The 12,689-nt window shown below is 46.4% G+C and overlaps 1 protein-coding gene across 3 annotated transcripts in view; it reads left to right on the forward strand.

Moving 5' to 3' along the window:
* LOC109293988 (lethal(3)malignant brain tumor-like protein 4) overlaps positions 1-12,689 on the forward strand; it is an 89,657-nt gene that overhangs the window by 53,247 nt on the left and 23,721 nt on the right. For 2 of the 3 annotated variants that reach the window (XM_019512148.1, XM_019512149.1), the window contains exons 19-20: positions 156-322; positions 8,828-8,890. In XM_019512148.1, the coding sequence (XP_019367693.1) occupies positions 156-322; positions 8,828-8,890 (230 nt within the window). Of the gene's footprint in view, positions 1-155; positions 323-465; positions 783-8,827; positions 8,891-12,689 lie in introns of those variants that run through there. The other variant, XM_019512150.1, reaches the window with a different exon arrangement.

Raw genomic sequence — 12,689 nt, forward strand, 5'->3', positions numbered from 1 at the left:
CATGCTCTGAGTACAGCGTGCCATGTCACAGCACTGCGTGTGCTTGTTCCACCTTCTCTTTGCTTCCTAAATGCTCTTCTCCCCCTCCCCGCTCACCATTTTTTTCCTGCTCCTGTTTCAGAACTGACTGTGGCTCCTCTTGTTTCCTTTTCCAGACACAGAATTCACTCTGCAGCAGGCCCTCCATCAGTCTGTCTTCATGCCTTCCCTGTCCTCTAACCCGACCCACCGCCTCCATCTCTGCTGGGAGCAGCATTGCAAGCTGCTACCGGAGGTTTCAGGCCTTACTGCCAAGCATGTGGCCAAATGGACCGTGGAAGAGGTGAGTCACTTGCTGTATGTCTACCTGTTCTGTATGTTACGCTTGAGGGAATCTCAGGTCTCCCTTTTTTGTAGTGCTAATTAGAAGACATCTTTTTTTTCCCTCTCTCCTATATAGGCACTGATTTATCTATTTGTTTGCAGCTCTGGCATATACAGGAAAATACTGGCTCAGCAAGAAGTTTTACACAGATTCCTGAAAAAAAATCTGTATTAACCTTTTCCTGTCAAACCTGTGGGGCTTCCCTGATTCCAGTTCTTTTTCTGGCCACCTGTATTTGACCCTTGTAGTCTTAAAACACGATGCTGGCAATAAATACTGGGTACCCCTGATGGTTTTTCTACCCTGACTTTGGTGGTGCTTCACTTTTACAATGCAGGCAGTAGCAAAATTATATGCGTGGCTTCCTTCTTCCTCTTCCTGTCTGTTTCACACACAAAACAAAACCGTCCACAGTATAACCTGATTTCCAATAGATATAGTCATGCAGCCGGGGATACATTTTTTCAGCCTTAGCTTATGAGATGCAGCACTCCTAAATAAGCATTGTCCCATGCAATCAGGTAATATGTGATACAATACGTGTGTGCGTGCTGAGTTGTTATCTTTGCCTCATTGCCTGGGGCATAAGTAGTATTTGCAGCACCGGCTAGGAAGTAGCAGCAACTTGACTCCTGGAGTGTAATTTCTAGGCCTTTTATGCAAGAGAAACATGTTGTAAGGTAGATGGTTACAAGGTGCAAGGTGACCTGGAAAGCAGAAAAAAAGTTTATGCCCTTTATTTTGCTGCTTTATGGTGCATAGAAAATCTTAGAGGTTTTCCAAAAGTGTTTTCTTCACTGTCTTCTATCATCAGAGAAGTTAGATCTTGACTTAGATCTTTATTCTGTAGAGCTCCTTGGAGTCTAGAGGGATTAAAATATCACAAGAGACTGAAGCCTGTGAGCAGGTATGAGGTAGAATATGTTGTCTGTTTAAAACTCAGTATTTCTCTCTCTTTCTCAGTGAAAATTACATTCGTAACAAGTGAGTGGGAGAGAATCTGTGTGAATGATTGACCATCCCTGTGCCTTCCTTTGGGAGTCGAGAGAGCTTCCAGGCCAGTTTTCCAGAAAGTCCTGTAGTCAGATTGGGGAAAACAAAGATTGTTACTCTGCTGATGTAAAAACAAGTGGAATGTTTTCTTATTATGGTCAAAATGTTAGGGCTGCTTCATCAAGAGCAGAGTTAAGCAGAAACCAAATAAGAACTGCCTTTTACAGCTGACTTTTAAAGGCAGTGTAGGGTGATTTTAACTGGGGTATTAAATTGGTAACAGGCGAACATAAACACAGAGCACTGTGAGTGTGGAGCAGTATGATCCTGAGCTTTGAACCCCCAAAGGCAGTGGACTGTGGTCTGGCTGCAGTCTGTTAAATGGTATGTTAGTAACCACTTGAAAGATGGAGACGTGAGGGCTCCATGTAGAAGGAGATCAATTAAAGTAACACAGGACATTTCCTACAGTCATAAACATTTTGGTCATAAGTGCTAACAAAAGAGGCCCCATTTTGTGAGTCTTCTACATCTGGAATTCCCAGAGAGATTCCCAGCAATCAGTGAGGTTTCCATTTAAGTAGAACTTGCGGGATCAGGATGTGTGATGAAATATAGCCTGAGGCCTAGGAAGTTGATAAAAAGTTAGGAAGCTTTACTACATGTGGGCACTACCTAGATCTGGTTTGTTGGAATGTGGACTTCTAACACATTTTACAAAGCAAGAGTTTGTCCTAGTTGGTCCTTGGGGTCTTTGAACTCTGGCAGAGAGAGATCCTTCACCTAAAACGGTAGGCACCACAGTGTAGAATTTTCTTCTCATTTGAAACTAAATATCTGTTTTTATTTCATGAAATTTACATTTAAGGAATAAAAGTTTTCTTCAATCTCCACTAGCTGAGGCTTCTTTATAGAGCTTCCCCCAACCCTGTGTCTCCTGCTGATTTTTGATTTTTTTTTTTTAATTTTTTTTTTAAAAGAAGCCCTGGGTGTTTTCTCCCGTTAACAAGGTGTAGCTAACTCGGAGCCAACCTGAGTTCACTCCTCAGTGATGCTCTCCTAAGAGAGCCTGAGCACAGCTCTGAGAAATGCACTTGGGGCTGCTGCAAGCCATCTACTGTGCCTCATTGCCAATCTCTGGAGTGCCCAATACAGCAAGTGCGTGGAGCTTATTTCATTGGTGGCAGATGCAGGGTCAGGAGGGAAGCCATAGAGTGGCCAGCAGCAGTTGGGCCCAAGCAAAGATTTCCTTGCAGTAACACTGTCCAGTCAACAGGAGCTGTAATTTGTATGTAGGCATGCTATATACAGAAAGCTTGCTGTTATGTTGTCAAAATAGGAGGGATTTAGTTTCAGAAGTATACTAATACATGACAAAGAGTTGAACTGCTCATTAGTTAATCCTGCATGAGATGTTAATACGTGTGTGTGGGGGCGTGGGAGGGAGATGTTAGGACTGTCCTTGTGCAGAATGCATATGGATTACAAAGCCCTGCTCCTATTTGCATTTTTCCTTACAGGTTTGTCAGTCATACTTTAGTTTGGTGTTAAAAGGAGTTTGCAGAGTAGGTTTGACACCAACATTAAACTAACCTTTGCAAACAAAACTCAGTAAAAGAGAGAGAATTAAATATGCTAGTCAGTGGCAACATCTACACTTGTGCTTAAGTGTGGAGTGGACTAATTAGCTGTGGAGTAAAGCATCACCATCTACATGTGCAATGGTATTAGGCCACAGTAAACTAATTAATGCTAGGGGTGTGTGAAACGGGCCAGATTCAATTTGTTGATTCGAATCACTGTCCCAATTCGATTCAGCCGAATCCAAATATGAATATTCAGTGCTGATTCAGAGAATCAGCGATTAGGCCATGGACACAGCTTTAAATGTTTTTTTTCTACATACCTCAAGGTGCAAGGGGTGGCTTGTGAACACTGTGATGCTGGGGCAGATGGAGCATCCCACAGGAGTGCAGGGGGCCCCACCGCATGTTTGGCAGTGAACCTGGAAGTGGAGTAGAAGTACTTCTAGTCCACTTCCAGGTTCACCGCCAAGCACAGGGGGGATGCCCCCCCAGCTCAGTGATAAGCCATGGGGGGACCCCAGGAGGCCTGAGTCGCAGAGCCTGGAGGGTGCAGGGGGGCCCCCCAGCCAGAAGTGGACTGGAAGTGCTTCTGGTCCACTTCTAGGTCTGCTGCTGAGAGTGCTTGGGATCCCCCCGCGCTCATGTGGGACACTCAATCCACCCCAGCGTCTCCGCATTCACAAGCTGCCTGGTACCTTGTGGTATGTAGAAAAAACATTTTGAAGATGTGTCTGTGTCCAAATCATTGAATCTTTCTGAATCTCTCCGAATTGATATGGAAGGTTCCAATTCCTGGAGTAGTTTACTCCAGCTCAAACTGCTCCAGAGTTATTGCTTTGAATTAATTGCACACTTAGATGCATCCAGTGTCTATCAGAAGAAAAGTAATTTTAAAGATGTCAGAGTTATGATGATTTCAATAATGGCTCAAATCTGACCTCACCGCAACTGTTAGGGACAGTTTTCTGGAACTTACTAGGTTCTTTAGAAATTGCTCTAAAACCTATGGATACAGACCTTCTCTTTTCCTTCCTTGGCATACAAACCCATGTTCTTGGGACTGCTTCCTTGCAGATATTATGCATACAGAGAATGCTGTTGGAAGGAAAGGCCAAGCTAGGGTTTACCTTCTCATAGAAAAGTCCCTTCCAAAAAAGAGTTCTTGTCAGTCTTTAAAGTAATATCCCCCTCAAATTTATAATACAAATCTACGAAGTTTCACAGAATGCAGTGTCCTCTGGCCTCTTCCTTCTTGAAGGTTTACCTATGTTCCAGAGCTTCTGGTTGCAACTGTCACCCTCCCACTGACCCAGGGGTTTCTTCCACTGCATTCCTGGCCTCTCAAGGTTTTCCCTAAGATCCCCTCCAGCTCCTGGTGGTGGCATGTAGCTCCTTCCCCTTACTTGAGAGATTCTACAGTCATTCTTCAGGAGGCAGCACCACAACTCAGGAAGGTTCCTCTAGACCACCACATTTCCAGGTTCAGGTCCCACTCCAGAGAACCTCCTTTGGGCTAAGGCATGTCTTGATTCAGGGCCCCCACCAACTTACTCCTCTAGCTATGCTGTGAATCAGGCAGGCTTCCTCAGCCCACCAGTATCCAAGTGTTCCTGCTCATCCTTTCCAGGAACAGTTGCCTGACTTCAGTCTCCATTGCCTATTTAATCTACTCTGTCAGTACTTCTCAACCTTTTTAGACTCAAGGCACCCCTCAGAAAATGCCAGTTTTTAGTTTTCACTTATTTCTTGACTGGAAAAATGATAGAGCAGTTCTTCTGTTGCAAGAAACTCGGAGGGTGCACCTACACATGCACTTTACTGTGGAGTTAACTAATTGATTCCTCTGTAAAGCATCACTGTTTACATGTGCGCCAGTATTAGGATGCAGTAAACTAATTAACTCTGCCGTAGGATAGTAGGATCAGGGACAGTACTGTCATATGGCGGAGTACTTTACAGCTCTGAAACACACACGTAGATGGTGACCAGGGGCATAAATTGCACCTGGTCAGCCCAGCCATCCAGGGGTCTGCTCCTGGACTCGCTTGTACACGCTGCACCTGGGAGCAGTTTCACTCTGGCTCAAAGTGCTCTGGAGTTTATCACATCACATTAATTGCATGTGTAGATGCACCCAGAAAGACCACAGCAGGTCAGAATGTTTTTGATGCTATGGATTCCTATTTGAAATTTCTGGATTTATCTTATGAATTATGTAGGTGTTCGCACACCTAATTGTGATAGTTACACAACACAACTCTTAAAAGGATCTTACAGCACCCGAAGATGCTATGGAGAATCACTATACTATATCATAGCTAATATTCTCTATTAAATTCAGTAGGGCAATTCAGAAACCTGTAGGAAGGTGTTTATATTGTTTTAAATTCTATGAGACTTATTTTGTAAAGGAAACCCAGGGACCATTAACTGTCCTCATAACTTAGGCTGGATTTATCTTTTCATACAGTAGATCCAAATGTGCTTCCTGTAAAAGTTAATGTATTTGCTCCCCTGAAAAAGCTTTCCCTGCTGGCATGACACTAGTTAAATACTGTTCCTGATCCTGACACGTGTTGTACATCTACAATTACACTGAAATCAGTGGGGGTTACTGGAACTGCATGCCTCATAAACATAAGCAGTAGGGGTGTGTGAAACAGGCCCTATTCAATTCAGATTTGGCCCGAATCAGGGACAGTGATTCAGATCACTGTCCCCGATTCGATCTGGCTGAATCTGAAGATTCGATGCCGATTTAGAGAATCAGCAATTCAGCCATAGACACAGTTTTAAATGTTTTTTTCTACATACCTTGAGGTACCAGGCACGGCTCATGAACTCTGTGATGCTGGGATGGATGAAGTGTCCCACAGGAGTGTGGAGGTCCCCCGCATGCTCAGCAGCGAACCCAAAAGTGGACCGGAAGTACTTCTGGTCCACTTCTGGGTACACTGGGGTACACAGTTTTGCTTGTCCGCAGCTTGAGAGGCAGTTCCCCCCAAACTCCTGCACTGATCTCCTTGAAACTTGGCAGGCTTTGTGGCCCAGTAAGAGCTACCAGCCCCGCAGTTTTGACCCCCCTGTGTTATAACACATAGATGTGACAGGAGTTTTGCTTTCAGGAATTTGGGGTGCTGTTTCCCCCAACCCCCTGTGTGCCAGGGCACTAGGTGTGCCTGCCACTTTAAGGCCCTGGAGCTGGCAGTCTCCAGGTGCCTAATGAGGGTGGCCATTATAGGCAGCCCTGAGCCTAAATAAACAAGGCAGTTTGGCTGCTGAAGGTCAGGCAACAACATCGCCTGGCCAGTGGTCTGCTGAGTTTCATCGGGAGGTAAGGGAGGAGCTGTAGGGGATGGTAGGAGGCTCCTGGTCCTGGGTACAACCGGAAACTACACCCTGCTGGGAGTGGGTGGCCTGATGGGGCTCCCAGTGGCACGGGAGCCCCCAGCAAATGCCAAGCCAGTTACCACCCCGGTGAAAGGTGGGTCAGGGCACCTTAACCCCTAGCCCTCACCTTAGGGTGGGTCACATCACTGGAAGTAGTTGTGGGGGGTGCAAGCCCTGAGGAGGAGAGTTGGAGGCCAGGTGTGGCCAAGGCTGCCTGAGCCCTGCAGGGGTTTGAGACCCCGAGGAGGAGAGTTGGGTCCAGGCACAGTTACGGCCACCTGAGCCCACCTGTGGAGGGAAGCACCAAGACCCCAATTAAAGGGGCCATTACAAGCAGTGTGGAGCCCCCAGTGTGAGGGGGGCAGCTTGTGGAGCCCCCAGTGTGAGGGGGGCAGCTTGTGGAGCCCTGTGGAGGGAGAGGGGGCTCAGCCAGAGAGAGAGAGAACTAAGTCCTGACCCCAGTAAGTCCTCCAATGTGGGGAGGCAGAGTTTGGGTCAAATATAACACCAGTAGTAGTACCACGGCCTGCTACCCAGGGGGGGAGTGAGAGTCCCCTGTGAGACCCTGAGCCCCAGTCATGGTGGGAGGTAACCCCAGCTCCCCACATCTGTGGAGGAGGACCCAGAGAGGGGGACCCCTGGATAAGAGTATAGGTCATACATCAAGGCCTGCCAGAGCTTCCCTTGACTGGCTCAGGCGGGGACCAGGACCAGGAGGGTCAGAAGGGCAAGGAGGCCTACTGAGAGGGACGCCCAAGAGCCAGGGGCCTGGGGTCCCGACTGGCCTGGAGGTGGGCCGGGGCTAGTGTGAGCCGAAGGGCTCAGTGAGGGGACCACAGCCAAAGGGGAACCGATAGCAGGGCGATATGTGACCCAGTATGACAGTGGCAGAGTCTGCCTGAAGGGAGGAACTCAGTTGGGGGTCCTACAGTAGGATTCTGGGCCCCATTGTGAAGGACTGGTGTGTATGAGAACATCGTGATGTCATCAGCGAGGCTTGGGCTGCGGTGTAGGGGAGGAATGGAGCCACAGATAGCGCCCCCTAGCAGCGGGGCAGAAAATGGGCAGCCTCCAGCCTAATTACATCTATTAATTAATCAATTAAGACTAAGGCATGGCAGACGAGAAGGCGGGTGGTTTTCCTAAGAACAGGTGGGCGGGCCATGCGGGGATTGGCCCCAGTAGGCCCCCTGCTACACCATGCACCAATCTCCTCGAAACTTGGCAGGATTCATCCTCTCTGCAGATTCTACCACCCCTGAAAATTTCATCCAAATCGGAAAAAAAACAACAAAGTTATAGATATTTTATTGTTTCCCCATTATATCCTATGGCCGGGTCTCCGAGGCAGCTCTGAAGCTCTTCGGAAGCTCCAAACCATTTTGGGAAGCCGAAGCGTCAGAAGCTTCTCCAGATCTGAAGCTCTGTCCAAAGCCTCGCGCAGCCCTATATGTTAACTTTTCAGAAGTGGGTTGGACCATCAAGAATTAAAAAGACAAAAGGAGGAAATGGTATCTGACAGTGTCGCTTATTAGCTGTTTGTCCATTTGTCTTAGTGAGAGAAATGCTGTATCTGTACTAGCTCAGATGAACAGGCCTTATGAAACAGATATTTCCCCGCTGAGAACATCCAATTAGTAAAAGATGTTTGATCAGATTATTCCTCAATATACACATCTCCTATGAGCCATGGAAGCTACAGCTGGGAAAGACAATATATATTAAGCCATTTGGGCTGTTTCCTTTTCCTTCTGCTCTCCACTTCAGTGCAGGAGTGATCCTTATGCTGTATACCCCATCTTTAAATAACCTAACTTGTTGAATGTTCTCTACAGTCTTGGGGAAATTATTCCACACTATAATTGTACTCGCCATTAGAAAGTTTTCCTGTTACTCAACATAAAAATAACTTTTCATTCTTTTTATCCTAGTAATCCTAATTATAGCCGTTGTACCACCACAAAAGTTCTCTCTGCATGGTGCTTACATCTTTCATGTTCTTCTGGCTTTTGTTTTACTTTTTTAGGAAAAATACACCTGGGTAGTTCTCTGAACCTTGCCTCTTAAAGGACATTATCAAATTTAATTGATTAAAAACTTTATTTCCAAAACTTTCATTTTCTGACAAAGCCCCTTCTAAATAATACATCTTGATTTTTATTTTTTTTTTTATTTTTTTTTAATCTTTAAAAATAGTGTTATCTTGTTTTATAAAGACCTCTTTTAAGAAGGGAGGAACCGGCTAACGATACACAGGAAACAATGAAATGGACTGTAGGCAAAAAGTGCTGTCAAATGCGCAAAGGAAACAAACTGAAAAAAACAGAGGGTTGTTTTTTTTTTTCCCCTAATCTTTTCCAGTTCTAGAAATGTCCAATATCACTTGTTAGTGTAATAGGTAACTATTGTAACTTTCAGACACAATTATTAATCTTAATTTGATGGAGCCATTTTAATTTTATGCTAACATTATTGTTTCCAATGTTTATTTTAGGTGGCTAGCTTTGTTCAGCGTTTGCCAGGTTGTAAGGAACAAGCTTCTGTATTCAGGGAAGAGGTAAGTAAAGTCTGCATGGATGCTGTTCTGTGGCTTTTGAGATTCTAAAGTTAAAGAGATGCTTTCACACTTCTGTTGATTTTGAAGTAATGATACCCATTGCTATGTAAGGTAGGGAGTTAGTGACACCTTGGGAAAACTGCAGCATCCTGGCCAAATTCCAGCATGGGCAACTGTGTTCTGTCACTTTAAATTCACCATACAGTTTCAGCTGCATAGGGCATTCTTCTTACCCTGTCTGGGACTATCCAGTAGCACTGCTGGTGGTGCTGGTGCTAGAAAAGCAACCACGTTATAGAGTCGTGGAGTCAGTGGACCAGAAGGGTCCTGTAAGATCATCAAATCTGGTCCCGTGCCATAGGCAGAAGGTTAAAGAGCTTAAACTAGCTCAACGAGGTGCTTATCCAGCATCCTCTTGAATGCCTCCAAGGATAGCAACTGCACCACCTCTGCCGGGAGTGTATTCCAGGTGCTAGTTACCCTTATGGAGAAGAAGTTCTTCCTTATGTCCAGCCTAAATTTTCCCTCTATCAGTTTGTGACTGTTGGTCCTTATTCTCCAAAGGGGCGCCTTCCTGAAGAGTTGCTCCCCCAAATCATGGTGTTCCCCCCTGACATATTTGTAGGCAGCTATCAAGTCACCTCACAGCTTCCTCTTACCCAGCCTGAACAAGCCTAGCTGCCAGAGTCTCTCCTCACAGGGCCTATCCTCCAGGTCTCTAGTCATGTGGGTGGCCCTTCTCTGCACCCTCTCAAATTGATCCATATTTTTCTTGAATGTGGCACCCAAAACTGGTGCGCAGTACTCCAGTTGCAGCCTCACCAATGCTGAGTAGAGAGGGAGAAGCACCTCGTTGGATCTGTTGGCAACACATTAGCTGATGCACGCCAGAGTTCTCTTTGCCCTGCTGGCAACTTGCTCGCACTGTTGGCTTATATTCATCTTATGGTTGATTGTGGCCCCTGGGTCCTGCTGAGATGCTGTGCCACCTAGTGGGCTACTGCCTATCCTATAGTTGTAGTGAAGGTTCTTCCTACTCGGATGAAGGACCCGGCACTTTTCCCTGTTGAACCTCATCTGATTCCGATCACCCCATAGAACTGATCTGTCAAGGTTGTCCTGGATCTTTACCCTATCCTTTGGTGTGCTCGCATTTTTCCGCAGTTTGGTATTGTCCACAGACTTAATCATAAAGCATTCCACCCCTCATCCAAGTCGTTAATAAATGTTAAAAAACACAGGTCCAAACACCAGTCTCTGTGGGACACCACTGGAGACAGTCCTCCAGGATGAGGCCATCCAGTCAATTACCACTCTCTGGGACCGGCTTCTAAGCCAGTTATCCACCCACCTCACTGTAGGCTGGTCCAGGCCAGTACCCTCCAGTTTGATTGAGAGAATTTCTTGGGAGATGGAATCAAAGGCCTTACTGAAGTCAAAATAAATGATGTCTACCTCATGACCCTTTTCCAGCTGGTTAGTTACCTAGTCATAAAAGGACACCCAGGTTTGTCAGGCATGATCTACCCTCCACAAAGCCATGCTGGTTGTTTCTTAACACCCTGTCAATTACAAGTTTGTGTTTGATGGCCTCCTGAATAATTTTTTCAGAAGTTTTTCCAAGGACTGAAGTCAAACTGACTTATCTGTAGTTTGCAGAATCATCCCTCCTCCCTTTCTTAAAGATAGGCACCCCATTGGCCCTCTTCCAGTCATCCGGGACCGCGCCTGAGTTACACGACTTTTCCAGTATCTTCACCAAGGTCCCTGTTACAAGTTCAGCCAGTTCTTTCAGGACTCTCGGATGTAGGTCATTTGGCCCAGCAGACTTGGAAACGTCCAGTTGTTCTAAGAGAACCCTCACCTGTTCAGGACTGATTTCATGTTGTCTGTAGTCTTTGTCATGTTCTCTGGGCCTCTGGACGGGTGCACAGCTCCTATTAGCCTTCAAGAATACCAATGCAAAGTATTAATTTAGGAGCTCTGCCTTTTCGTGGGGATCAACTGTGAGCTGTCCCTCCGTATTCAGTAGGGGTACCACAGTGGAGCTCTATTTTCTTGCTCCCCATGTACCTGTAGAAGGACTTTTTGTTCTTTATTTGGTTGCCAGTTTGATCTCCATGCCTGCCTTGGCTTTCTGTATCTCATACCTGCAGAGCCTGGTTGTATAAGTGAACTCTTCTCTGGTTGAACCTTTATTCCATTGATTATATGCATCTTTTTTCTTTTGCAAAAGTTCTCTAATGTCCCTGTTGAGCCAAGCAGGTCTCTTGTCTCCTTTCCCGCTCTTTGATCACGTGGGAATGGTCTCTTTTGGCAGTAAGAATTGCTCCCTTGAAGAGGCACCATTGCTTCTGAGCTCCCAAATTGTCCAGTCACTGGTTGCAGAGAGCCTTTCTAACTAACCTCCCGAGTTTGTTGAAATCTGCCCTGAAATCTAGGACTTTTGTTCTACTAACTGGGATCTTAGCCTTCTGGTGGATGGTGAACCTAATCAGATTGTGATCACTGTCACCCAGAGTACCTCCAATCTTCAGGTCCCCTACCATGTCTTCCCCTTTGGTAAGCACTAAGTCCAGACTGGCTTTACCCCTAGTCGGTCCTTTGATGACTTGTGACAGGAACAGGTCATCGATTAGCTGCCAAGAAATGGGCTGACTTGCCTGCTGAATGGTCCTCCCAACAGATGTCAGGGTAGTTGAAGTCACCCATGACAATCAGGTCTTTAGCTGCCTCAGTCAATTCTTTGGAGAACGCCTGATCATTCTCCTCCTTTTGGTGGGAGTCTACTACAGACCTCCCTCCCATCAGGTCTTCCTCTCCTGAACCCCCTCGTATCTTGACCCAGAATGTCTCGAGGGACCTCTCTCCACTATCAAACCTGACCTGCAAGGAGAGGTACTGCTCTTTCACGTAGAGAGCCACCCCTCCTCTCTTCTTCCCAACTCAATCCTTCCTGTAGAGCCTATAGCCCTCGATATCCATTGCCCAGTCGTACATCTTGTCCCACCAGGTCTCTGTCAGCCCGGTGAGGTCAAATGCCTTGTCTGCCAGGAGGAAAGCCCGTTCCTCCTGTTCGTTGCCCATGCTTCTGGCGTTCCTGTAAAAGCATCTGAATTCCCCTCTGGTCACCTTAGTTTTTCTGTCACTATGTGAGTATCTTAGGGCATTGGTGCTCACCTGAGTGTGCACTACATCGATGCCCTCTCTTGAGTTGTTAATGGAAAGAGGATTCATGTACAGCAGTGGATTCATGTATAACAGTGAAACCTCCCCCCTCTCCCCCAGACATGCCTAGTTTAAAGCCCTCAGCAAGTCAGTGATTCTCATGGAGAAGAGCTTGTGTGTAGACCACTGCCATTGAACAGCATACCAAGGTCAAGAAATCTAAAGACTCCGCGTGACACCATCTGTGAAGTCTTTGGTTGACCTCTTCAATGCACTCCTCCCTTCATTAGCCCTGGCCCCTGACTGGAAGGACTGAGAAGACCACTTGTACTCCTAGTTCCTTGAGCTTCACCCCCATGGTTTTGTGGTCATCCATGATTCTCCCAGGGCTGTTTCTTGCTGTATCATTGGTGCCAACATGGATAAAGAGCATGGGGTAGTGGTCTGTAGGGCAGACCAGCTTAGGGATCCTTTCTGTAACATCTTGGATCCTGGCTCCTGGAAGGTAGAAGACCTCTCGAGCAAGAGGGTCTGGATGACAAATGACTCCTTCTGTGCCCCACAGGAGGGAGTCTCCCACGACAATCACCCTTCTTAGTTTCCTTGGTGGGGCGGCTGTTCCTGTCCTGCT

The sequence above is a fragment of the Gavialis gangeticus genome, unplaced genomic scaffold (assembly GCF_001723915.1).
Source record: "Gavialis gangeticus isolate Ggan-Ray unplaced genomic scaffold, GavGan_comp1, whole genome shotgun sequence".
Classification (NCBI taxonomy): Eukaryota; Metazoa; Chordata; order Crocodylia; family Gavialidae; genus Gavialis; species Gavialis gangeticus.